The sequence below is a fragment of the Coffea arabica genome, chromosome 3e, assembly GCF_036785885.1.
Source record: "Coffea arabica cultivar ET-39 chromosome 3e, Coffea Arabica ET-39 HiFi, whole genome shotgun sequence".
Classification (NCBI taxonomy): domain Eukaryota; kingdom Viridiplantae; phylum Streptophyta; class Magnoliopsida; order Gentianales; family Rubiaceae; genus Coffea; species Coffea arabica.
The window spans coordinates 18,296,087-18,322,432 of NC_092315.1; the positions used below are offsets into that span (position 1 = coordinate 18,296,087).

At 35.6% G+C, this 26,346-nt stretch overlaps 1 protein-coding gene across 1 annotated transcript; it reads right to left on the reverse strand.

The window, feature by feature from the left end:
* Positions 1-26,346, reverse strand: LOC113737431 (uncharacterized). The gene is made up of 19 exons (XM_072083786.1): positions 26,001-26,346; positions 24,681-25,194; positions 23,638-23,784; positions 22,797-22,887; positions 21,802-21,871; positions 18,484-18,536; positions 17,260-17,409; positions 15,178-15,679; positions 14,428-14,569; positions 11,821-11,970; positions 11,662-11,679; positions 11,544-11,611; positions 10,854-10,990; positions 8,878-8,976; positions 8,195-8,437; positions 7,218-7,287; positions 1,497-1,675; positions 854-917; positions 1-394 (listed from the first exon to the last, which is right to left on the reverse strand). The coding sequence occupies exons 6-19, from the start codon at positions 18,484-18,486 to the stop codon at positions 249-251; spliced, it is 1,971 nt and encodes a 656-aa protein (XP_071939887.1). The 5' UTR covers positions 18,487-18,536; positions 21,802-21,871; positions 22,797-22,887; positions 23,638-23,784; positions 24,681-25,194; positions 26,001-26,346; the 3' UTR covers positions 1-248.

Consider the following 26,346-nt stretch of genomic DNA (forward strand, 5'->3'; position numbering starts at 1 on the left):
TGCCCAACTGCGTTTAAGTCAGATTTGATAAAATGATAGAATGATTAGTGATTACCCTACAACCATAGGTTATTTAGTCACAGCAACAAGACACCTGAAGTCTAATGTTTTGCACAGGACAGAATTTCACAGAGAAATTTGATATTCTAAATTTGGACAGCTCAGAAGCACCAAAGCCTATATAAAATAGTTATCTAGGATAGAGACATGTAAAACTTGATAACCATTACACTATGATGAAACAGCTATTAGGTGCGGCCTGCCATTGCTCGTAGTTGTGCAATCATCAGAGCAGCAGCTGAATCTGTAGCTTCTTCAGGAGTAGAAACCAATTCACTAAGACAGGAAGAATCAAAATCCATGCCTTCTACAGTTACCTTAGCTAAAAATCCACCTAAAAAACATAATAAATGGGATAAAACATATACCCCCTTTAGGAACATGAACACAAAATGATTTCTATGCTTAGAAATATTGTTCATTCTTGCCCTTGCTACCTCACCTTCAGAAACTGTAGAAAAGAAGATTACAATATACATACACATATTCATATGAAAAGCAAATGAAGTCCTGGGTACTTTCTTTGAATTATTTCCTTCTCGGCAACTTTGTTGTTGTGTTACTGAGGGCGAAGGGGAAGGCAATATGAACCAGAGATGGTAAAAATTGGTTTAATGATGGTTTTGAGAATTACATACAACTATAATAAGGCTAGATCCTGGGAGATTCTTCTTCTTATCAATTGTTTTTATGCCATATGAAGTGGGTAGCAGCTCTTATCAAAAGTAAAGAATGCTAAGAGTATATATTCAGACAGCCCTAATATATAGAAATTCAAGTGTAGATGTCTTACCTTCTGGTGCTGTCACAGAATAATTGACTATCCAGCCATTCACACCACATATATCATTCAAATCCTGCAAGGAGAAATTTAGACGTTTATCACACCATCCAAAAAGGAAAACTAACAATCAAACAGTTCTCATGCTTAACACTATCTTAAAAACAAATCCAGTCATAAAACATGTACGAAGAATACAGCAGGAGAATTTCTTTGAATCCTGCACCGCTCGCCACCAAAAATTGAAAACAAAAAGGACACAAGTAGCAACAACAACATGTCAACAATTAATGGTTGTATTCTGGGTGCAAGATGACAGCCTGTGACTGACAAGGAGGAGCATCATGCAGTCCAAGATTATTTTGACTAATTTCAAACACATGCTTAGATAATGATACCATGAGCGCTTTAGGGCGTCCCCTTTGTCTTGAGTGAACCCATTACAGGAGAGATGCAGAGAAGACGTTCAACTTCTACTGACAAAATAAACAATTGTCTTACCTAACAAGAAAAGCATAGAAAAACACATCATTCCACAACTGCTTCACTAGTGTCTAGTTAGGATTGTTTCCAAAGAGCACAGGAGTGAAAAGCAAAAAGAGCTTCTCGAATGAGAGACATAAAATAAACAGACAAATCTAGTATGTTCATTTGCCTGAGTAGGAGACTGCAAATTAAAGATGGCATCTGATATCCTCTTTGTGGTTCTGAGTTGATTTAAGCGACAATGGCCACCATGTTGATAACTCTCATGCTGATACCCATCTTTGAAGCATGCATCATTACAACCATCCATGATAGCATCTAACATAAGAGCCAAAGCATCTTCATTGCCTAGTACAGAACAAGAAATGTGAACATGGGACATAGCTATTCAATTTCCCCATATACATTAGTAATAAAGTGATAAAACTACAGAGGAGCAAAAGGTTGTTAAGAACTTTTTCTTGTAAAGTTACCATCATGTCTTGCATTTATGGGCCTTTTAGAAGAAGCAAACTCATTCTTCATGTATAGTTTTACTCACAGAGAGGAGGCCATCTTACCAATTGGATTATCCATGAATCGAGTGAAACTAACTTTGGGCATCTTACCCTTCATCCATTGCATAAACAAAAATTAACAGCTCAAGAAACTTCAAACCATATCACAAGGTTAGCTTAAACCATTGTAAATCTTAAATAGGTAGCTTTGTTCATAAATCTAATGCCAACTCAGTCTTAGTATGCAGCCTACACCTAAGAAAGGAAATAAAAAATATTCCTTGATAATTCAAGAATTTATAATCCAACAAATTGCCATGGAAATTTGTATCATTTTGGAGGCTTGAATTCTTGTTTCTCACCTCTTTTGTTCACTTGAAAAGCTGGCCCATATTCTAAAGAAGAATGTAACATGTTCAATTCTTTTCTTATGAGAACAGAGGAAAATGTAACTATGGTAGAGTTGGTCTGTTGAAGAATCAAGAACCTAGCTTGGGAAAGGTGAAGCAGAGGAAAAGCTTAAATCTATTAAGTATGATACTGTTGAAGATATGTGATCTGATATTATGGAAAGATTTGATATTGTAAATATTAGGAAAGATATGATTATAGTATCATGTATTAATTAGGTATCATATGATTATAGTATCATGTATTAATTAGGTAGTAGATTGATTTAGATTAGCATGATTTTAGGATCTAAATTAGGTTACACTTGTGTATATATATATGTATATTGCGTAGTCCAAATATATGAAGAAAAGTATTTTCTCTCTCTTTTTCTTAGTTTTCATCGTATCAGAGCCCTACCATCAAGGTTAGGGTCTCTATCCGCTACCAGAAAATTCATTAGTCATCATTCAGTTCATCTGGTTCTGTATAGGACACATCTGTGTTCTATTCTTCACTCTTGTTTTAAAGAGTTCAGATCTGTCCCTTTTTGTTTTTCTCTGTTAATTCTGAACCCATGGCAGAAACGAAATCTGTCGTTACATCTGATGTGGTTCCTGTGATGTCTAAGATCACGGACCACAAACTCAACAATTCTAACTATCTTGATTAGAGCAAAACGGTTCGTCTTTATCTGCGAAGCATTGATAAAGACAATCATCTGACTGATGATCCTCCAAAAGATGGTTCAAGACAGACATGGCTAAGGGAAGATGCTAGATTGTTCCTGCAAATACGGAATTCTATTGACAGTGAGGTAATTAGCTTAATTAATCACTGTGAATTTGTTAAGAAGTTAATGGAGTATTTAGAATTTTTGTATTCTGGTAAAGGGAATATTTCTCGCATATATGAGGTGTGTCAAGCCTTTTATCGTGCAGAGAAACAAGATAAGTCCATCATGACTTATTTTATGGATTTTAAGAAAACTTATGAGGAGCTTAATCTGTTATTACCGTTTAGTTCTGATGTGAAAGTTCAGCAAACTCAACGGGAACAGATGGCAATTATGAGTTTTTTGGCTGGTCCTTCACCTGAATTTGAAGCTGCTAAATCTCAGATTCTTTCTAGTCCTGAGATCTCATCCTTGCAAGATGTGTTTAGTAGGGTGTTTCGCACAGAGAATACCCAGTCTGTTCAGTCCAGCAGTGCTCTTGTTGGTCTTGGAAAATAGCAATACAAAGATGGTGGTAAAGGTATTGACACTCGGGGACAGAATGCAGAAGTGGTTGTGTGTCACTATTGTCATAAGTCGGGTCATATGAAGCGTGATTGTAAGAAATTGCAGTACAGGAACCAGAGAACTCAATCCGCACATATTGCTTCTACCAATGATGCTATTAACCATGAAAAGTCTGTTACGATCTCTGCAGATGAATTTGCTAAATTTTCTCAATATCAAGAATCATTAAAGTCTTCATCTACTCCCGTAAGTGCCATCGTTGAGTCAGGTAAACCAAACACATGCCTTGTGTCCTCGTCCTCCAAATGGGTAATTGATTCTGGTGCCACAGATCATATGACAGGTAATTCTAGTCTATTTTCTACCTTTCAGCCACATACATCTGCACCTATAGTTACCTTAGCTGATGGTCAAAATCTCGTGTTCTTAGATCAAGCTCAGTTAACTCCACTCTATTAATCTCATTGTCATCTATCTTAAATTTGCCTGAGTTGTCTTTTAATCTAATTTCTGTGAGTAAACTTACTCGTGCCCTCAATTGTTCTGCCCAATTCTTTCCTAACTATTGCTTGTTTCAGGATTTTACGATGAAGCAGATTATTGGTAAAAGGCATGAATCTGGAGGTCTTTACATTCTTGACACACAGATACCAAAGTCCATAGCTTGTTCTGGAATTGTAACTCCATTTGAAGCACATTGTAGGCTGGATCATCCTTCTCTCCCGTTGTTAAAGATACTTTGTCCACAATTTCAGGGCTTGTCTCTATTAGATTGTGAGTCTTATCAGTTTGCCAAACATCATCGTGTTAATCTGAATCCTAGAGTCAATAAACGAGTGGATGCTCCTTTTGCATTAGTTCATTCAGATATCTGGGGACTTAGTCCAGTCATTTCTAAAACTGGATTCAAGTATTTTGTTACTTTTGTCGATGACCATTCTCGTATGACTTGGTTATATTTAATGAAAAATCGGTCAGAGTTGTTTTCTCATTTTTGTGCTTTTTATGCTGAGATTAAGACTCAATTTAAGCGTTCTGTACAAATATTGCGAAGTGACAATGTCAAAGAATATTTATTCGCACATTTTCAATCTTATATGATGCAAAATGGCATTATTCATCAAACCTCTTGTGTGGATACACCATCCCAAAACGGGGTCGCAAAACGAAAGAATAGACATTTGCTCGAAACTGCAAGAGCCTTATCATTTCAAATGCATGTTCCTAAACATTTTTGGGCTGATGCAGTGTCCACAGCTTGCTTTCTAATTAATCGTCTGCCTTCATCTGTTCAGAATGGTGGGACTCCTTATAATACTCTTTTTTCAAATAGACCTTTGTTTCCCATCGAACCTAAAATCTTTGGGTGTACATGTTTTGTCCACGACTCTCGTCCCCAAGTCACTAAATTAGACCCCAAATCATTGAAATGTATTTTTCTTGGTTATTCCCGTATCCAAAAAGGATATAGATGTTATTGTCCTAGTCTCGGCAGGTACATTGTGTCAGTTGATGTTACTTTTCTTGAAAATACACCTTTTACCCCATCCTCATCTCATTCATGTCAGGAGGAGGATGATTTGTTAATCTATACTGTCACATCTTCAAGTTCTTCCCCTGCTAAACCTCCAATTACTCAGGTATATTCTCGACGACAAAAGTCTCCTGATGCATGCCCTGAACCAGTTCCTTCGTTACTAGATCCTGTCTCAAGTGATGATCTTCCTATTGCTCTTCGCAAAGGTAAGCGTCAATGCACTTATCTTGTGTCTTCGTGTGTATCTTATAATCATTTACCCACCTCTTCTTGTTCCTTTATTACATCTATTGATTCTATCTCCCTTCCTAAAACTGTTCATGAAGCCCTATCCCATCCCGGATGGCGCAATGCTATGATAGAGGAGATGAATGCTCTAGATGGTAATGATACTTGGAACTTAGTAAATTTACCTGCAGGGAAGAAGGCCATTGGGAGTAAGTGGATTTTTGCAGTTAAATTCAATCCTGATGGATCGGTTGCTCGGTTAAAAGCTCGCCTTGTTGCCAAAGGCTATGCCCAAATCTATGGAGAGAATTATTCTGACACTTTTTCCCCTGTTGCTAAGTTAACATCTGTCAGGTTATTCATTTCTATGGCAGCCACTCATAATTGGCCTTTGCATCAACTAGATATCAAGAATGCCTTTTTTCATGGAGACCTCCAAGAGGAAATTTATATGGAGCAACCACCAGAGTTTGTTGCTCAGGGGGAGTCTGGGAAGGTTTGTCATCTTCGGAAGTCCTTGTATGGACTGAAACAAAGTCCTCGTGCTTGGTTTGAAAAATTTAGTCTAGCAGTTGAAAGGTTTGGGATGCAGAAAAGCAAATCTGATCATTCTGTCTTCTACAAACAGTCTGAAGCTGGTATTATTTTGCTGGTAGTATATGTGGATGATATTGTTATCACTGGGAATGATGCTGCAGGTATTTCATCTCTTAAAACTTTTCTCCATAGTCAATTTCAGACAAAGGATTTGGGACTGTTAAAGTATTTTTTGGGTATTGAGGTAGCAAAGAGTAGGAAGGGGATATTCCTGTCCCAAAGAAAATATGTTCTTGACTTACTATCTGAAACGGGAAAATTGGGGGCTAAACTAGCTAGTACCCCAATGATTCCTAACTTGCAGCTCACAAAAGAAGGTAAATTGTTAGAAGATCTTGGGAGGTATAGAAGATTGGTTGGAAAGTTGAATTATCTTACAGTGACTCGTCCAAAAATCGCGTATTCAGTTAGTGTTGTTAGTCAATATATGTCTAATCCTACTGTTAATCATTGGGCAGTTGTAGAACAAATTTTGTGTTATTTAAAAGGAGCTCCTGGACGTGGTATTCTGTATAAAAATCATGGTCATACTAGGATTGAGTGTTTTTCAGATGCTGATTGGGCAGGATCCAAGGCAGATCGAAGATCCACAACTGAATTTTGTGTCTTTGTTGAAGGAAACCTGGTCTCATGGAAGAGTAAGAAGCAGAATGTTGTCTCACGATCGAGTGCAGAGTCAGAATATAGAGCTATGGCACAATCGATATGTGAAATCATGTGGATAAATCAACTTCTAACTGAAGTAGGTCTCAAAACCTCAATGCCTGCAAAATTGTGGTGTGATAACCAAGCGGCTCTTCATATTGCATCCAATCCCGTATTTCATGAGCGAACAAAACACATCGAAATAGATTGTCATTTTGTTCGTGAGAAATACAGCAGGGCTTGATTTCTACAGGATTTGTAAGGACTGGAGAACAATTGGGAGATCTCTTTACGAAGGCTCTACATGGAGTTCGAGTTGATTACGTTTGTAACAAGCCGGGCATGAGCAACATCTATGCTCCAGCTTGAAGGGAAGTGTTGAAGATATGTGATCTGATATTATGGAAAGATTTGATATTGTAAATATTAGGAAAGATATGATTATAGCATCATGTATTAATTAGGTATCATATGATTATAGTATCATGTATTAATTAGGTAGTAGATTGATTTAGATTAGCATGATTTTAGGATCTAAATTAGGTTACACTTGTGTATATATATATGTATATTGTGTAGTCCAAATATATGAAGAAAAGTATTTTCTCTCCCTTTTTCTTAGTTTTCAGATACCAACTTAGGACCTTCATTTACTGAATGGAAGATATATTTTCTATTCCATTCAATTCTTGCACAAGGTATCAGGTAAGTGCAGCGATAAAGAAACTAAACAAGTCAAGATAAGCACTATACCCTCTAAGATCTTCTGGATGTTTTGATCACAAGCTGCAATCTCATCATGCATGAGGCGAGCTTGATGACACTGCCAAGACGAAGAGATAAGTCAATGAATGTTCTATACCAGTTTAGGAATGGCAAGCAGATGTTAGGACTGAATAAAATGTGCAAATGGAACATTTAAGAAGATGAAGTCACTATGTAATTGGGTCATAGTTGGAATATTCACAGCAAGGAAATCAAGCTTGGAATACTATGACAAACCAAATATTTGCGGCATTCAGAAGATTGACTTTCCAAAAACTGTACCAGATAATATTAGAGAGAGAGTTTTTTAGTATCCAGGACAATCTTTCTGTCTCACAAGTTTTAGCACTATTTTCTGCAATACACGTTATAGCTAACTTCATAAGACTTATGCTCCACTCAAACTGATGCATATACATCATAGAAAGCCCCACTTGTTAGAAATACTTCCATTTCTTTCAGCTACCAATAGTATCAGTAAACAGAAATATTAACTGATCTCTTGCTTCTTGATGGAACATACATTATTTTGCTGTACTTTTCCCTTCAATCTACTTTTAACTTTCTGGCATTTCCTTAAAAAAAGGAAAGAAAGAAAAGATTAAGGTTCATTCAAGGAGCATTCAGTAGTCAACATCATCCACTCCATCACACTTCTCAGATTAGCATTCACACAAATAAAAATTGGAGAAAGAAAAGATGAAAATGATTGACTTCCTTATGCTGCTGGTTAGACAATGAAGTCCGTCACTATCTTTTCGAAATAACCCTCTTCTAGGAAATAACTTATCCTTTTCAACTAAAGCAACTGTACTTTTACCCTAACCAAGTCTATCCAAGTGATGTTAGCAATGAAGTACATCACTATCTTTTCGAAATAAAGTTACTTAAAACAATATTTGGCATGAAAATATTTATCTATCAGAGACAAGCACAAGGTACAGGTTAGACTACCAAAACCTTACCATTTTTGTTCTTTTACTGAATAAATGACCCAAAGCAGTCTCTGCCAGTGCTATGCCTTTCATTACAAGTGTAGCCTGCTGAGTTTCAACACTTCTGGCATTTGGCTCAAGACAAACTGGTGCAGAATCTTCCCCTTGAGTCCAATATAGATCGTATGGGAGAGTCCAATTGATGCCAATTCCAGAATCCTTTCCTTCTCTACTATTACATCTATTTGATTTTGGGCTACCAGCCGAATCCACCTGCAGACAATTAAGTGTCACAAAAAGTAGATCACTAACAAATTCTCATAGAAAAAGGACACTAGTTAAGCAAGCAGTATCAAAAGCTGCAATGAGGCAGTTAAACATTGGTCCACTGAAAATGATGCCTTAGAACTGTTGGAAGAAAAGTAAGTTGATTGACTAATAAAGAAAACCACACCAAACGATTACTTTTGCGTCCTGCATATTTTTCGTAACAACTTAAAATAGCATTGCCGGCAATGCATCTTCATCATCACACAAAAGCTGGAAATATGAGCACTGAATGATTAACCTCATCTCTAAAAGGAAATACTTTGAGCTTTTGATATCCGCAATCAGCAATTACAAATAGTTGGTAGAAGCTCAATGGAAAGAGTTACCTTCAGGTTATAGAGAATAAATTCAGTGTGCATGTTCAGAGAAATTCGACATTATACTTGTGCAGTTGAAAGAACAAGGCTGCTCCTAAATATGCTTTCTATTTTCAACATAATTTTCTCCAGACTATCAGAGAAGTTAAGATCAAGAAGCCTCAGCTAACAATTTAGAAAGTGAAACAGTAAAACAATCTATCACGTAATCTGAAAGACAACAAGAAAAAAAGAAAAGGGTAACTTTCTTTTGTAAAACCTTTAACCTAGAGGAACTACACAATTCGATTTATATCCTGAAGTACCGTAAATTACTCAAGTGGTTGGAATCACTCTTGCAAAGGCCAAAAATACATCCTAGAGTTGGATCTTCTATTTTCAAATTTTCAAGGAGACAAAAGAAGATGAAAAAAACTTCAGCCAGACTCAATGGTGGACCAAAAAGATGGACACTCATGTCATAGCATATAAAGAGATGATTAGGATACCAGAAGAATATAAAGAAGGTGGGGCTTGTACCATATGGGAATTGTCCTATATTACATGTACCTAGTGTTGAAAATGGTATGGGTAGTCTACAAGATGATGACTGTTCCTCCTTCCTAAGCATTTTGGCATGACCTTCACTTAAAAGAATTTAACCAGAAAAACAAAAACAAAAAAGAAGAAAACCAACTGTTCATCATTCAGTACCACTGCAAATAAAGTTCACCATGCTGCTTTCACAACACAGTTAATCTTCAATGTGGAGCACTGTTTATGATACAGTCACTACTCACTAATAACTGAGATCATCTTTCAAAATAATTGTCTGCACGGACTACATATCTCTAAGGTACGTTTATTTAAGCAATGCATCTTCTGAATGGACAAGATACTTACTTGTAGTTGTATACTGTACTTCTTTTGGCACCAAGTTAATTTTGGTCATGCAGCAATCATAGTGTATGAACAAGAGAAGGTCGAGATGTCATGGTGCAGCATCATGGTTTCACAATCACACTTCTGGTTCCTGTTGCAACTACTAGGTATATCTCCCCAGTTTGCACATGCAATTGATAAATTTCCAATAATCAAGTTCACTTATCATGTTGAACAAGCATCTCTTCACACTGCTTTATGTGCATGTGTATATAGGTGATTGTGTAGCTAAACCTTCATACAGATAAACATATTCTCAGACACCAAAACCAATTACCCTAGCCCACAAAAGAACCGACCCTGCCACAGGCAATTGTTAAGCATAAGAAGTTCCTCTAGCGTCCTTGTAATCAATCTTCTTTTCTAAATTTAATCCAGGTAAAGAAAAACCAGGATAAGGTAATTACTAAGGTGCTAAACTGTATTACAAATGCCACCATTAAAAGTATCGAATCAGCATATAACTCTGCATCTATTCACTCCAGGAGTAGTTGTGCACTTCTCAGCATAATGGAAATGTCCATGCTTTACTTCATAAAGCTTGTCAGCAAGTAAAAGCCAGATGCAAGATGCTAATTCAAACTGAACAAAAGAAAATCTGTTATCTATCTTGTTCTAGGCTCTGTACAACATTTATACAAATGGAATTTGACTTTTGTCAATTCCATGAAATCTGTAATCTCCTAAAAATTAGGAGCCAATTTATTCTATCCTAATATACATTAGGAGTAAATTATTCTATCCTAAAATAGAGCAGAAATCATGGGATATACATAGAATTATAGCTGTACAGAAAAGATATTCTAAATTTTCAACACTCCCCCTCAAGATGGTGAATAGATATTTTCCATTCCCATCTTGCATGTAATGTCTTCAAAGTTGGAAGTTGGCATTCCCTTAGTTAAGACATCTGCCAATTGATTTTGATGCTAACTCATGCCGCTGTCCAGCTTTTCTTTAATAAAATGTCTATCTACTTCGATGTGCTTTGTGCGATCATGTTGCACTGGATTGTGTGCAATGTTGATGACAGACTTGTTGTCGCAATAGAGTTTCATAGGTCCTTCCCACTTGATTTTAAGGTCATTAAGTATTATTTTGAGCCATAGCAATTCACAAACTCCATGAGGCATAGCTCTAAACTCTGCTTCAGCACTTGATCTTAAAACAACCGATTGCTTCTTACTCCTCCATGTCACTAGGTTCCCACCAAGAAATATACAATATCCTGAAATTGATCTACGATCTACTACAGAACCTGCATAATCAGCATCAATCTATGCCTCTATGAGCAATCCTTCATTTTTCTTGAACAAAATTCCTTTATCCGGTGTCCCTTTGAGGTAGGATAGAATTCTGTTGACAGCCTGCAAGTGTTTCTCTCTTGGATCATGCACAAATTGGCTTACTACACTTACGGCAAATGCTATGTCCGGCCTTGTATGGGACAAGTATATCAGTTTCCCAACCAACCGCTGATATCTTCCCTTATCTACTGTGCTATCATCCTTCTCTTCATTCAATCTCAAGTTAGGCTCAATGGGTCAAATAATGTAATCATCTATAGCATAATGGGTCTTATAACTGTGCATCCATACATCTCACTAATGACAAGTTATCTTTTCTCAGGATATTAATAATATTGTCTTAAAGTTGAAAGCAAGCAAGCTGATCCAATGTCCTCAGAAAAAATGTAACATGCTCTCATCAGAGTAAAAGAGGATTGGCTGCTCAGAAAATTCTCTACAACTCAAGTTCGCTTCCGGTCATGAGCATCCTCGTTGAAATCAAGACACTACTCCTCTTGATGCCTGCTTTGCATAAGAAAGATATGTGCAATTTATACATATTATCCATTATGTCAGTTACTCTTCGTAACCTATCCACTTACGACAATAAAGAAACTGAGCATGAAATCGAAACTTTTACCTTATAAAATCAAATAGACTGGAAAAATAAACATATGAGAACTAACTGATTACAAAGAAAAATGAAGTAAAGACCTTCTATCTCTGAAATAGTAATGATCTGGAAGATCTAGCAGAATGGAGAAAAGAAAGGACCCAAGTATTTACAAAAGAAAACTACTAAGAAAAGAAATCGCTAGATGAATGATGCCCCTTGTACCTTGAATACCATCTTGACAGAATCATGGCATAAGGAAGCACATTATAATGCTCAACCACTGCAGTAGGCATCCAGCTATAAGACATCCATTCAAACAGGGGGCCCTGCAAACTAATTCAGATGCAGAAGCATGTTTATGGTACCATCATTGTTACCCAGGAAGAAAAATGATAATTTAAAGCGTTTTCAAATCTTAAGTGACATCCTTTAATTTTCAAGCATCTCCTGAGTTTTTAAAAGACAACAAATGACTGAAAATTCACTCAAAGATCTGATACAAGATAACTTGAAAAACTTATTTAACTTCTATGGCCTACCTTGCAATTTCTGAACAATCTATTATGGTAATAACTAAGTGCAAAAAGATTTTAAAATGTTGTAGTTATAGACATATAATCAAAGGTGTTTTACATATGGGCTAATTTGGTCCAGTAAGATATCTGGTTGTCTTCTTACTCCTACACCAACTGGGCAAATTCTGAAGAATCTACAAGGAAAGGACAAAAGTATCTGATTGTCTTCCTAAGAATGTTCCATATGGCCACATTAGTACTCAACGCAAATCCCATGTGACTAATTATCTATCTATAACTTTCACATTTTCCTAGATGAAATTAAGCAGCAACACTCTGTCGTATAATTCTGTGGGCAGTCAGTGTTTACACAGTCCAGCTTCACTGAGTCCTTCCATCTGTTTCTTTTATCCCAACCAAGTACTAGTTTCTTCTCATCACTTTTCAATCAACTGGATAGCCATCTACTTAAAATATCACAATTCCTATTCTTCTTGCTTTCGCTTTATCTTTTAATGCTTTACTTGCTGAGCTGCAAAGTAGCACAATAGTTCCTGCAACAGCAAGTTCCCCTATTTGGCAACAAAGCAGTCACCACTGCTGGCTCTTCTCTTCAACTCTTGCTACTCTAACCTATAAACTTTCTTCATTTCTTTCCCACTGCCAGCAGCCAGATTCCAGTAGCAACAAAACAACGCTTTGCAGCCACAGTAGCAGCTACAGAGTCTATCATTTTATTGATAAGGATGGGAAATGAAAATGAATGATCAGAAGAAGACGTAAGAGAGTAGTTTGAGGGTTAAAGAAATGACTGAATGGGAACTTCAAAAATTGTGTACCAACACAACTGGTGGCAGCTGTCTCCTCTAACAATCCAGAACATTTTGACTTTTTTATGAGTGACTTTGCAGGCAATTTTGGGCTTGCAGGCAATTCAAACATTGGAGAGTTTTTAGGTCATCCTTAGGTCAATTTACTTTAAATCTGAGAACTGATTTTATACCCCCTCGCAAACCATGGTGGATTTTTATATCATCCTTTTAGGTCAATTTAGCTTACAGATGAGAACTGATTTGACACCCCCTTGAGATTGACAGAAGCCATGAAACTAAAAAAGGGATTGGCAGGAACCTACAAAATTGAAAGAGACTTGGTGAGAGCCGACGAAACTGATATAAACCTCCTTCATGTACACGTGGGTGAACTTAGCGCCAGAACCCTCCAGAGGAATCAGCTGGATTTATGGATAGATACTGCCTAGGAAAAACCTAAAGGAAAAAACTGAATTGTCCGCGACGAAAGCAACTCCCCCAGAAGTGTTTGAACGACCAAAGAGGTACTTTGCATTTTAGCAGATACTGAGCAGTGTTTCATTAGCACATTTACTGTAACCTAGTATAAATCTAGAGGGAATGCATTAATATACCTTTTGCGTTACATATGCATTTATTCTGGCTGTTCAGATGCATTCCATTGGGTATCATTTTCTATATCAGTAAAATGTCCTTTGCTCTTTGAAAAGATACACTTAATCCAAAGAACCTAAAACATGTCGGTTTGATTCTGGAAATGAAACGTCTCTATTGGTTTGAAAAAACAACGGAGAGCTTAGATGTAAGTTTCTTTAAAAAAAAAAAAACACACACACACACACCCATTCAAAATCAAGGCAAAATGCAACAAGCATAAACAATATTTGAAAATCTCTTCTGCTTTAAAGACCAATCAACATCATTTCTGAATTACATTAGTGTAGCTTTGACTGAGAATGCGTATTCCTCTGCCTAAAAAAAGATACAATCAAGTATAAAATTAAGGTTACAGCAAAAGTCATATAGGATTACAAAATATAGAGATATGAACAGTTGAATCAGAGTAACAATTAGAGGAGTTAAAAATAATTGACAGGAGGGAAGATGGCTTCTAGTATCAACTTTCCTCAAGTAGTTCTAAACAAATCTGAAAGCTAAATAAAGCTAAGAGGCTGCTCCAAAGCTATATGTCAAGATAAGAGCCTGTTATTAGCCTAATAATATGAACTGACATCAAATGCTCTTAATGAACTGACACCAAATGCTCTTAACATAATACCTAAGTTGAATCAGAGTAACAACTAGATTCTGAGCTGGAAATAGAGCTCAGAATCAAAGTCGTTAATGAGTGAGTTAAATTCAAATTTGTAACAAACAAATTAATAGTTCTTCAATAAAACCTCATAATATGAATTTCAACTTCCAGAAACAACTAACATCAGGAAATAATGAATAGAACTAACCTCTCAATAGTATCTTTAATAGGAATTTGAATGTCTCCACCACTTGTGCATTGCATAATGTAGAAATAAGCAGCTGTCTTTTCTTTACTTAAAGAATACACCACATGCCTCTCCAAAACCATGAGATCAGAGTGACTAATGCCTATTTACAGTTACCAAAACATTCAAGCACCATAAGCAATGTTTGAAAGAAGAAACTTTACTTGGAGCGGACAGGGGGGAGGAGGATGGAAAAAGACACTCAAGCAAATTGGTTAGAGTTTTGAGACCTAATTCATATGAGTAGGAAATAACATGACAGACAACAATCTAAATACAATTCAGGCATTGACCAGATAAACTGTTGCTATAAGTTTGACTTCAATATCATGACGAAGAAAAGAACTACAAATGCAACAGCTCAAGGAGAAATTAAGAATTCAAGTCTTAAAGTAGCTTTATAGTCCATCGAGCCTGCTCTTAAATTAAATTTGAAGACAGAAGAGTTGTAAAACTATCAAAGAAACACCAGCGATTCATTAGCCTCCATAACTCTTTAAGTACCAGAGAAGAATGCATCGCAATTTTCAATTTTCATAAGGTATTTTAAGATGTTAGGCACAAATGGAACAGGAAGAAGAAAACATGTCTATTTACTGAAGAGAGAAGCTCCATAAATAATTTTGTCCATTTAATTACAGGAAAAAAAATTTACACGAATGGGGGCTCAATAGTCCATATTCTGGAACAGATTCTGGAACAGTGGCATACCTGTAGCTTCCTTGACAGCTATCGAGGCAAGCTGCTCAAAGTATGACTCTGTGAGTTGTTCACCTGTCGTTGTTTGACTTATTCTTTTTCCCTCTGATGTATTTTCCAAATCTATGTTGAAGTCATTGATAGATTTTTCAATAACAGACCAGACACCTTTAGTAACAGAACCAAATAGCAGCACACAATTCTCCTTTTCTGAGTCGACCAACAGCACTGAAACATTTGAAATCGGCCATCCTTCTATGCTTGGAACGTCTTTCAGTGCATCTAAAGACAATGAGATATTGCAGGCATCCATGACTGCTTTCTCTGTCACTGAAAGTTGGTTTTCCAGATCATTCAACCCAACAGGATCGGTTTGAAGTGTAAACTTCATATGAGGCATTAGAGTTGGCTTTAAAGTTAAAGCCAACTTGCAAAATGGCACAAATTCCAAAAAGCACAACTCTGGATCTTGCTTCCTATGGTAGTAGTTGTAGAGTAGCACAACAGCATGCATCTGTAGCAAAGCAGAAACGGGTAAGAAACATCAGTTATTAAATCAACAAAATCCATAAGAATCATAAATTCTGTACCAAATGCTTCAATTCAAAAACAAAATTTTGTCTAACCCCAGTAGAAGGAAAAAATGAAAAACCATAAGATCCTACATTTGGCCAAGGTAAGTAAATGCATACTGCCACAAAGGAGCAAAGGACACACCATTGATTTTGCATACCGCAATTCTTTCTATTTGTGAGATTTAAACACAACTACAAGATATGATTAGAACTGAGTATACTTAATAGAAGCATCCATGTCTTTTTCCATGGTTAAGATGTTATTTAGAGGGACAAAAAAAAAAAGCATGATTGATGGGCTAAGGTCCTGTGAAAATACTTTGGCAACAAACTTCCACATTATCTTTTGGCTTTGCCCGATGCTACTTTAACATCCTCTTTTGATGATAGAAGCCTAGAAATGAACAAGAATGGTTTTCTATGCTCTCAAGAAAAGTAAGCACCACGCTAAAAATGAAATAGAAATCCTTCCTTCTCAGAGAAATGCTTCCAGCAGTAATAGATAAACGAATATGAAGTTAGCAATACTGATAACCATGGAAATCACTTCCAATCTCTACAATGATTTACAGACCAGTTTTTATTTTTTTTCTTCAAATCCTTGGTCATTGAAGTACAATATAATTGGATAGCCGAGGACAAATGTACTTGCATCATTGTAAATAGTTAAAAAGAATTTTGAATTACAAGATTTAGTTAATACAAGCAGCTTTTCTAGAATAGATAACTAATCATACCTTATCCACAATGTGCAATTTGATTCTCAGTAATCTGCACTCTCTTTACAATACAAAGGCAACTTTTAAACAGAAAACTACAGATGTAAGTAATTTCCTTGAACACTTCTGCAGTTGGAATCTCCCTCCTCTCCCTCCCTCACTCTCTCCCTTATATTCTAGTCCTAGTGACTTTTCCTTGCATGGCCATGGCAGCCCTTAATCTTTCAATAAAGGGCACCCTTCTTGACCTTTGGATCCAGTTACAAGTGCTACTCCCACATATATGTTCCTCATAATGTGCCTAGAACCACTATCATTGATCTCCAAACCATTTTCACACTTGGCTGTTCTTTCAGTACCCTTCTTCATCGTATGGGTGTGTGGATTCTCCTTTTTAAGTCACCAACAAAATGGACAGACTTGTTGCCAATCTTCCAGGACAGCAGTCTAATTATGTGAAATGCACATGCTCAGGCCAATGAATCATTTTCAAATTTGAGAACCAAAATGACAATTTTTTTAGAGGTTTCTATGTCTACACGTAGTAATTTTCTTTTTCTTATTTATTATGAAATGAGAATGTCTAAAACAAAAACCAAAAACCACTGTAGACTGTAATGCACAAAATGCATTACTGCCAAATGTTTCACAAATGTGTTCATACCATAATCTATAAGATTCTACCACAAATTAAAATAAAAATGATATCAATACAAGTACTAACAGAGCAGAATTAGTTCTAAAATAAGCATAAAAGAAAACTTACAAAAAAAATCAACTAGGGAACAAAGAAAGAACACCTGTCTAGCAACAGAATGCTGATTATCAAGTGATGGAGGATCCTTTCCATATAGCTTTGAAGGTAACAGTGGATCAACCAACCACTCCAACAATGCGCTCACTGCCTCCTCAATGGGTGCCACGTCCGACATGGAATAAGCTATCCTTAACTAAACAAAATGACAAAAACTCAACAATTAATCCAAGAATTATAAGATTAAAAGATATCCACAACATTGCAGTTTGTGCTCTAGGATTGCAGTGTGAGATGAATATATCATTTCAATGTGTCACTTGCTTAAATTTAGTTGTGTAGGTTTGCATACATATGAAAAAACAAATTAATATTCCCTAAAAAAACATGGAAAACAATTTCCCAACCAACTAGCATAATTCTTAATATCTATTTGACCCCACAACCAGGGAACTTGAATTTCTTGTATATTGCAAAATATTCCTATCATTTATTAGTCCCCACAACCATGGAACTGGAATTTCAGTATATTGCAAAATATAGTTCCATTACAACATAAATTTCGCTGGAACAATACTTGTTTCGTATAACAGGGGTATCGAATGGTTGGGATTTTGCAACCAATTATTTTAGCTATCAAGATTTTTTTTGAATATTAAAACACATTGGGTGCACAGAAAACAACCAAAAACTTAAAAAAATAAAAATACAAACTAAAAGCCGCATGATCAACATTTCCTTAAAAACATTTCACAAAAAATCTTCATCACCACCAAAATATCAGCATGCATGCAAAAAAACTAACTAAAGTTTCCACAAATTCAACCGCTAACTTAGGGTTCCTGAAAAACATAGAAAATTACCAAATCAAAAACTTCATATAGGACTTGAACTTTGGTATTCCTTGAAAAACAAAAAACAAATGCAAACACAAACACAAGAACGAGAACAAAAGCTAAAAATTAAAACAAAAAAGCATAGAAAAAATTTTACTGACAAGATTCCTTCACACCGTTCGACCCAGCTAACAATCACTACTCACTGCTGTCCATGACGAAATCCACGGCGACCAAAGCTTTTTATGGACTAAGGAGAGAACCGGAGGCTAAAACGGTGCCTTCGAAAATGCTAGCAAAGAACAGTGGACCGGAGTAGAGAGGATTGGAAGAAGCAACTTGGGAATGACAAGAAGAAGAAGAAGAATTGAAAGAAAAAGACAGAAAAGTGGGTGAGTGAAATTGGGGAAGTGAATGCGTTACGAATCACTCACCATAACAATGTGCCGCACGGGGTGGTGGTTTGCTTGAAAAGGCGTGCACTTTGCTGATGTGGCGTACGGTAAAGAAGAAGAGCTTCCATTACTAAATGAGATTTAAATATAATCCGCTATACTTAGATGCATTCTAGTTGGAGAGGACAAATGTAGACACTAAGACAACACGTGTCTGATTGAAGGACACAGATAATTTGCAAGAGAATGTGAATTAATGGACAAATGTAGGTAGATATCTATCTATGAAATAAATAAAGGGAGAGTAACTGAGATTTAAATGTAATCCAATATCATTAGATGCATCCCTCATGGGACCAGTTGGAGAGGACAAATGCATACACTAAGACAACACGTCTAGTTAACGGACAGATGTATGTAGACTCTAAGACGACATGTTTCCGGTTGAAGGACAGATGTAATGTGCAAGAGAACGTTGAGTAATGGACAAATGTATATCTATACAATATATAAAAGGAGAATAACTGAGATTTAAATGTAATCTGCTATGGTTAGATGCATCACTCGTGGGCCTAGTTGGAGAGGACAAATGTAGACTCTAAGACAACACGTGTCCGGTTGAAGAACAGATGTAATGTGCAAGAGAATGTGGATTAATGGACAAATGTAGATAGATATCTATTTATACTATATATAAAGGAAGAGTAACTGAGATTTAAATGTAATCCGCTATGGTTAGATGCATCACTCATGGGACTAATTGGAGAGGACAAATGTATACACTAAGACAACACGTGTCTGGCTAAAGGATAGATGTATGTAGACACTAAGACAACACGTGTCCGGTTAAAGGACAGATGTAATGTGCAAGAGAACGTGGATTAATGGACAAATGTAGGTGGATATCTATTTATGCAAATATATAAAGGGAGTGTAACTGAAATTTAAATGTAATCTGCTATGTTTAGATGCATCACTCGTGGGCCTAGTTGGAGAAAACAAATGTAGACACTAAGACAACACGAGTCTGGTCAAAGGACACATTATTTGTAAGAGAACGAGGATTAATGGACAAATCGAAGTAGATGTCCATTTATAAAACATATAAATGGAAAGTAATATTGTGTGGTGTAAACACACAGTGTTAGTTTTTGAAATTTCTGATCTACCCTTAATTATAGAGGCAAATTGGTCCAATATATTCTAGGAAAAAAAGACTTCCCATAATAACCAAATAATTATCCCGTTGAGATCTAATTACAACTTTGTCACACTAATTTCCTCACATCCCCAATTTTTTCTCTACCAAGGTTTTAAATACAATAATTTCCTCTAAAGTAGTAACTATGGATTTTTCAGATAAATACATATATGTGATATGTAATTTAATATGAAAAATAATCACATATTTTCTTGAATAGGACACACCTAGGGTGTAACAAAAGTACTAGTTAGTATAACAAATATAAATGGTAAGACAATGTAAATAAATACAATAAATATTTTTAAAAAGTTGTACTTTAAAATAAATTTGATTTATGTAATTTAAGGCAGATAATGTTTGTACAATTTATTGTATCGTGTAATTACTTGTGTGATTGTTGATGGTACTTTCCTATTTGTGTGACTCAGCATGGATTAACTGCATGTGCACTTCTGTAATTGTTCAATTGCCTTCACGACTTGATCTTGAAATGTGGATGGCATGGAACCACCTTTAAAGCTCCATTAGGGATTGCAGTGCATTTACAATAAAAAGAAAGGGTTAAGTGCTAAAAGTACTTTTAAGGTGTTTCATAACTAATTTCTGTAACTTAAGGAGCTCAATTTTGGTAATTTTTTTTGATGAACAGTTTTTGGTAATTTAAAAGGTTTTTTTTTTAACAGCACTTGTGTAAAAAGTGTTTGTTTATAAGTCACCGCAATCCCAAACGGTACTCATATCAAATACCCAACATTTCACTTTTCTTGTGCCAAAAAAGAAAGACTAAGTCTACATTTTCACTTTTCTTGCGCTTTGTTACAATATGTGCTCATAATTAATCAAGTTTACATTTTCCTTGTCATTTTTACTAATTTTCTTCTCCTGTGCATATACCACTTTAGCTCATTATTACTAGACAGGTAGGGCATGAGGACAAAAAGACTACCAAACAGAATCCGAAATCTAGCACACTTCTTGAAATGGGCAAGCTAATGGACATGCTAACTTATATGGGGATATCTTGATTTAATAAGCCCAGACTCGATTCATGTATCACTTTTGGATTTTGCATTTTGAGTTTCAGGCTAATAAATGTAAATCTCATACTTGACTCACAACTGTGAATCTAATTCGAATTTAGCCCAAACTCATTTATTGCTCCTTAATTTACTTAATATAATTAATGTAACTGTTAAGTTCTAAAACTAATGTAACATCCACAGGATCACAACACTAATTTAATAGTTCATTAAAAAGCATATAAATCAAGAAATTTCCAATAGTAATATATCCAATTAGTTCAAAATACATGAAAAATGGTAATAAATCATGATCAACAATTAATACATCTTCAAAGGTCTTACATTTTCTCATACTAAGATTTATCCTTCCAAATCTTTTGACCTAATTTTGTTTACTTAATATTTCTTACATATATTAATATAGTTTGACACAACTCATAAATATATAGTATTTTATGTCTAGATATATAAATATGTACATATATAATTGTATATAATATGAAAATATGAATATATTATATAAAAATTTATATATAGATCCAAATTAAAGGACTGGGCCTATATCGGATTTGAACCTAATATGTGTCAAATTCGACCCACATTTAATTCAGCCTAATATTTAGATCCAACTCAGCCCAACTCAATAAAAAGTTAGGCTCATTGGGCTTTTTCCTGAGTTGAGAGGGCTAAGTTTAGGCTGATTCTACCCATTAATAGTCCTAATGGAGACTCAAGAGAAGGTCCATCTTGGAGATGTAACATGAATGGTGAAGATGAGATGAAATTTTTGGAAAGTTTAGCTATCTTCTCCTTAAGTTAAGATTTTATATTAGTAAAATAACTAGTTTCTTTCTCGTGCATTTGCATGGGTCATTTTGCATTCAACAACAGAATTAAATATTGCAATACAAATTTTAAAAATTTAAAAATTTATTTATATAGATAAACTACAGTTTTGATTAACTATTCAATAGTAGTTTGAGAATGGAAAAAAATAATATACTATATATGAAACTTAAAATGAGCCAAATTTTGTAAAGGATAAGTTATATAAATACTAAACAAAATGAGAATTAGGTAGGAGCAGTAAATAAGGAACTCAACACAGTACAAGAAAAAGGGAACTCTTACCTTTTAGTATTGTTTGGATAATTTTATCATACAAAGCAATGTTCTGCTGTGCAATGCTCAATTGATGTAACTGCCATAAACAAAGCATAATGAATGTATTTAGTGCAAGACATGCAAAACAGAAACAAACAAAGTTTGGCATTTCAAAGAAAGCCTGCAGGAAAAAGTCACAGCTCAAAGTGTAAAATTGAAAGAACTAATCCACTTCCCATGAAAATTGACTACAGCACTAATATTTAGTACTAATCCCCACAAGAGAGACACACAAAGGTTAAAAATCAGAAAGAGAAATTGCAATGCAATAGAAGATTGCTCGCTCTTACTTGTTATGTTCAATTCTTTCTCTGTTGAGATTACTAAACAACAAATAATGCCAGAACTAAGCCAATTGACAAGTCAATGTCAACTAGGCCAAATCAAAGTCCTTAAATGGCATACATGTGTTTTTAACATGGAAATGGAAAGAAAACTTTCCAACAAACATGCAGCATGTATAGATCACATACAACCATAATCCGTAGATTTGTAAATATACTGAATGGAGCAATTTCTTTTGCCCTTCCCAATAACATAAAAACCAAAGCAAGGGGCGAAAGGAGGATGAGAAACATCCAGAAATTTCTTTTCAGAAAATCAACCATTATTCTAGCTGGATATTTCAGAAATTTGACCCCCAAACTTTTCAGTCAGTGGAGATCGCAATGATTGCAACAGATCCAATATTCATTCAGGATATTTTTCCCTTTCTTCTAAGCAGAAGTTGGGCTGAAACAAGAACATTTAATCGAGTTACATCATTTTGCTTACTAATCAACTGGAAAACCATGAAACTAAATCAATATATAGAATCGCAAGAGTACGTATGGGGCATACTAACACAGAGATAACATTTTCAACCTAATTCAAATATATAATGCTAAATACGTTAAAGCACACATAGCAATTTGACACCAGTGCAAAAAATAAGATTCAGGATTTATGAATCAACATCTTACCTAGAAATCCAATTAGACAAAATTCCAGCATAAGGAAGCAGGTGATAGTATTCAACAACAGGAACTCCTCTTGACCAAAGGCCTTTGCAAACTGGAAAAAAGAAGAATAAAGAAATTAGCTAGAGCAGAACGGGAAGTTTTTCTCTGTGGTAACCAAATGTTTAAAGACCACATCATGTCATTCAGAAATGCATCCTCAGGATCTCAGTTTAGAAGGTAAACCAAAAAGGCCGTCGTTATCCTTTATCATACTATGTGAAAACAAAATCACATTAAAGAAAAAGTTGAGGTTGTTGACCACTTAGCATGGCTCATTTTCCCAACCAAGAAAGGTTCTAATGATGTCAGGCCATTCGCAACATTCTAAGACCACTTTCTAAACACATCAAGCTCACATTAATTGATTTAACTGGAGTTCAAGTACCTTAAATACATCAATTTTTGGGCATCAACCTGAGACTTGCTGAATCCTTCTCAAAACTTACATACACCCAGCCATAACACTAGAATTATTCATACAAAAAGTCTTGCACTACATATTGCTGAACTGCAAGCATGGAAGATCTCAGGTACCATAAGTTTAGATTCTAAACTAATTTCTATATGGAAAAAGAGAAAGAAAAAGGCAATAGAGAAGCTTTGTTAAAACTCAAAAAGGCCTAATAACAATATTTGGTAAGATTTACATGACTTAAGCTTTCATACACGTAGCCTTGTTGAGAAAATGGGTTTTACTTTGGCATATACAAAGGATAATGCACTCAAATGCAACTACATGGATGTGAAATTCAGGTATACCACTGACTATTATTTGGAAGCATAAGTTATAAAACATTCCAACCTTGTACCAGCATCTATACTAGAAACTTGATGATCTTCATTCTTTGACCGAATGCTTTGCATCACATAAAACTGAGCGGCTGCTTTTTCTTTGCTTAAAGAATATACCGCATGGCTCTCCAGAACAGTAACAACAGTCTGGTTATGCCTGTTTCACATGAAAAATACATCCTTTAACAAAAGGGAACTGCTTCCAGAGCCAAAATGAAAAACACTTTTGACAAGCAAACATGTTCACAGAATTGTGAACACACCAAGGATCCACCTTGCACATAGATATTTTATGTCTGCTATGAGTGTGAATTAGTTCGCTGGTCTTCAGTTTGATTTTCTTCTTTCACATGGTCAAGAATATGGTGCAATGTCTATAAATTTTAGGAATTGCAAGAACTTTTTTGATCTAGTCTAGCTTGAAGGTTCCCAAAATGTTTTATATTTCTTTAAAAATGTTTCATATTAATCATTCCTCCTAAGAAATCTCTGTACTACGCGAGTACCAAAGCTTTTTGTAATTTGATTAATGAAGATTTCAGTCAATTAAATTGCCTACATATCCTGGCTTCTTTTCCTAATGAAAGACCTTAAGAAGGAAACTAGTAAACTTTCCAGAAATTTCTTCTCACCTTCACAATTCATGTTACACGTCCAATACAGGCCTTTTCTTGAGTCCCCTCCCCTCTAATCTACATTATAGAAGCAGCTTGTAATGCATTAGTACCACCAATGCTATCTATGTCACGAAGCAATATATCCCCATATCAGTCAGCATGTCCATTAACTTACCCATTTCAAGAAGTGGACTAGATTTCAGGTTCTGTTGGGCAGTGCTTTTTTTCTCATTCCATATCTCTCTAATAACAAGCTAAACTAATTTATTCAGGGGAGAAGAAAATCAGTAAAAATGACAAGAAAAATACAAACTTGATTAATAAGGAACACAAAATGTGTCAAGATGCAACTGATAGATAAAAGCATATCCATTGTAAGGGTCAAAATTTCAGGACTCCTCCAAAACAACCACCTGCCGGTTTACAAGACATATACCTGCCACCTCCTTAACAGCCAAAATATCAAGTTGCTGAAGCCTGGTAGCATACATACTTTGATCATCATTTAAAGGTTTCTTAGAGATTCTTTTTCGTTTAGTTGTAAGGAATCCCTCCCTTGTACCTTTAGGAGAGATTTTGCAGACATCCCAACTCCATTTCACTGACTGACCATTTGCAGCACCATGTAGTAGCAAGCAGTTTTCCATCTTGGAGCCAACCAGTAAAGCAGCCACTTTGGTAATAGGCCACTCCTTTGGGCCTGGATTATCCTTTGATGCATCCAATGTTATAGATATATCACAAGCATCCATAATTGCCTTTTCTGTTAGTGAAAGTCGACTTTCCAATCATCCTCAGAATAATCTGCTAGATGCATGAGCTTCACTTATGCCATTACAGCTGGTTTACGAACTACAACTAACTTTCAAAAGAAAGCAAAACAGAGAACTTTAAACTCTTGGCTGACGCTTCCTATGGGAGTAGTTGTACAATAACACAACAGCATGCATCTGTAACGAATTAAAAAGAGAGATAAGTTATATACATAAGCAATAAACAGAACAGGTTTAGTAAACAGAGATGAAAACCTCACAAAAATCATATACAGTTCTCAATTGACTACATTAAAAGAAAACGCCAGAAATTCCATCCCAACAAAACCTCATATGTTGCACGCAGAAGGTAAAGTGCACCATTTGTGCCCAAACTATTGTTTACTTGCATTGTCAAATCACCCATTGAACGTCAAATGTGCATTTCTTTCATCATTAAGCTAATTTATACACCATAACATCACGTGCATGCCACAACCCAAGGGCATTCTTGTCATGTCAAATGAATCGCTTTTGCACGTGTGGAGTTCAATGGGTGAAACAGTGGACACGCGCACACACAAACACGTACGCACACGCAAAAAACCCAAAAAGAAAAAAAAAAGTGCTGTGTGTGAAATGCCACTTTTAGATTGTTGGTTACCAGGGTTTTCTGACAAATAACAAATTTCCGTAGTGTGACGGTGGCTATGTCAAGTGCAATGACCTCCATGATAATTCAGGCAAGTTATAAAAAATAAATAAATAACCAAGATAATGCACATTTAGAAGGAAAATTTGGTAATAAAATTGCAATTAAACAGCACAAAATAGCCATAATCTTGCTAAAATTGCAAATAAATAACAAGAGATTCAACCAGAAACAAAAAGCAGCAGAGATTAACAAGAATATGAGCAAATAATAATCTAATGCAAAATTGCCATAGTTATGCTAAAATTAAATGGATTATATCGGCAAAAAAGAGAGAGAAAAGAGAATCAACCTGCTCGGCAACGGATTGCTGTTGACAGAGCCAAGGAGGTTCAGTAAGCTGGGGTTTTAGAAGCAACAATGGCGCCACCAATTACTCCAATAATGCTTCCACCACTTCCTCAACTGGTTCGAGTTTTCTCTCCTCCATGCCCTCCGTGAAAAGATGAAAAAAAAAATCAATGCCGGAGTAAATTTGACAATATACTGATTCAATCGCATCAAATATTTTACAAGAAAAAGGAAAGAATAATCTGGAAATTTCATTGTGATTTGCTGATGGGTAAAGGTGCGATGGAAATATTTCGCGCTTTCACAGAGAAGGCGCGAAGAAACATTGCGAAATTTCTACACCTCTT

Bases quoted from the DNA above. Each gene is read 5' to 3' on its own strand.
- LOC113737431 (XM_072083786.1), bottom strand. The intron at 15,680-17,259 runs GTGTTCTTTCTT...GCTTTGCTACAG, and splicing joins AGCATTCTGTTGCTAGACAG to ATGCATGCTGTTGTGCTACT. The intron at 8,977-10,853 runs GTTTGTGAATTG...CTAAATTGTTAG, and splicing joins TTAGAGCTATGCCTCATGGA to CTGAGGCTTCTTGATCTTAA.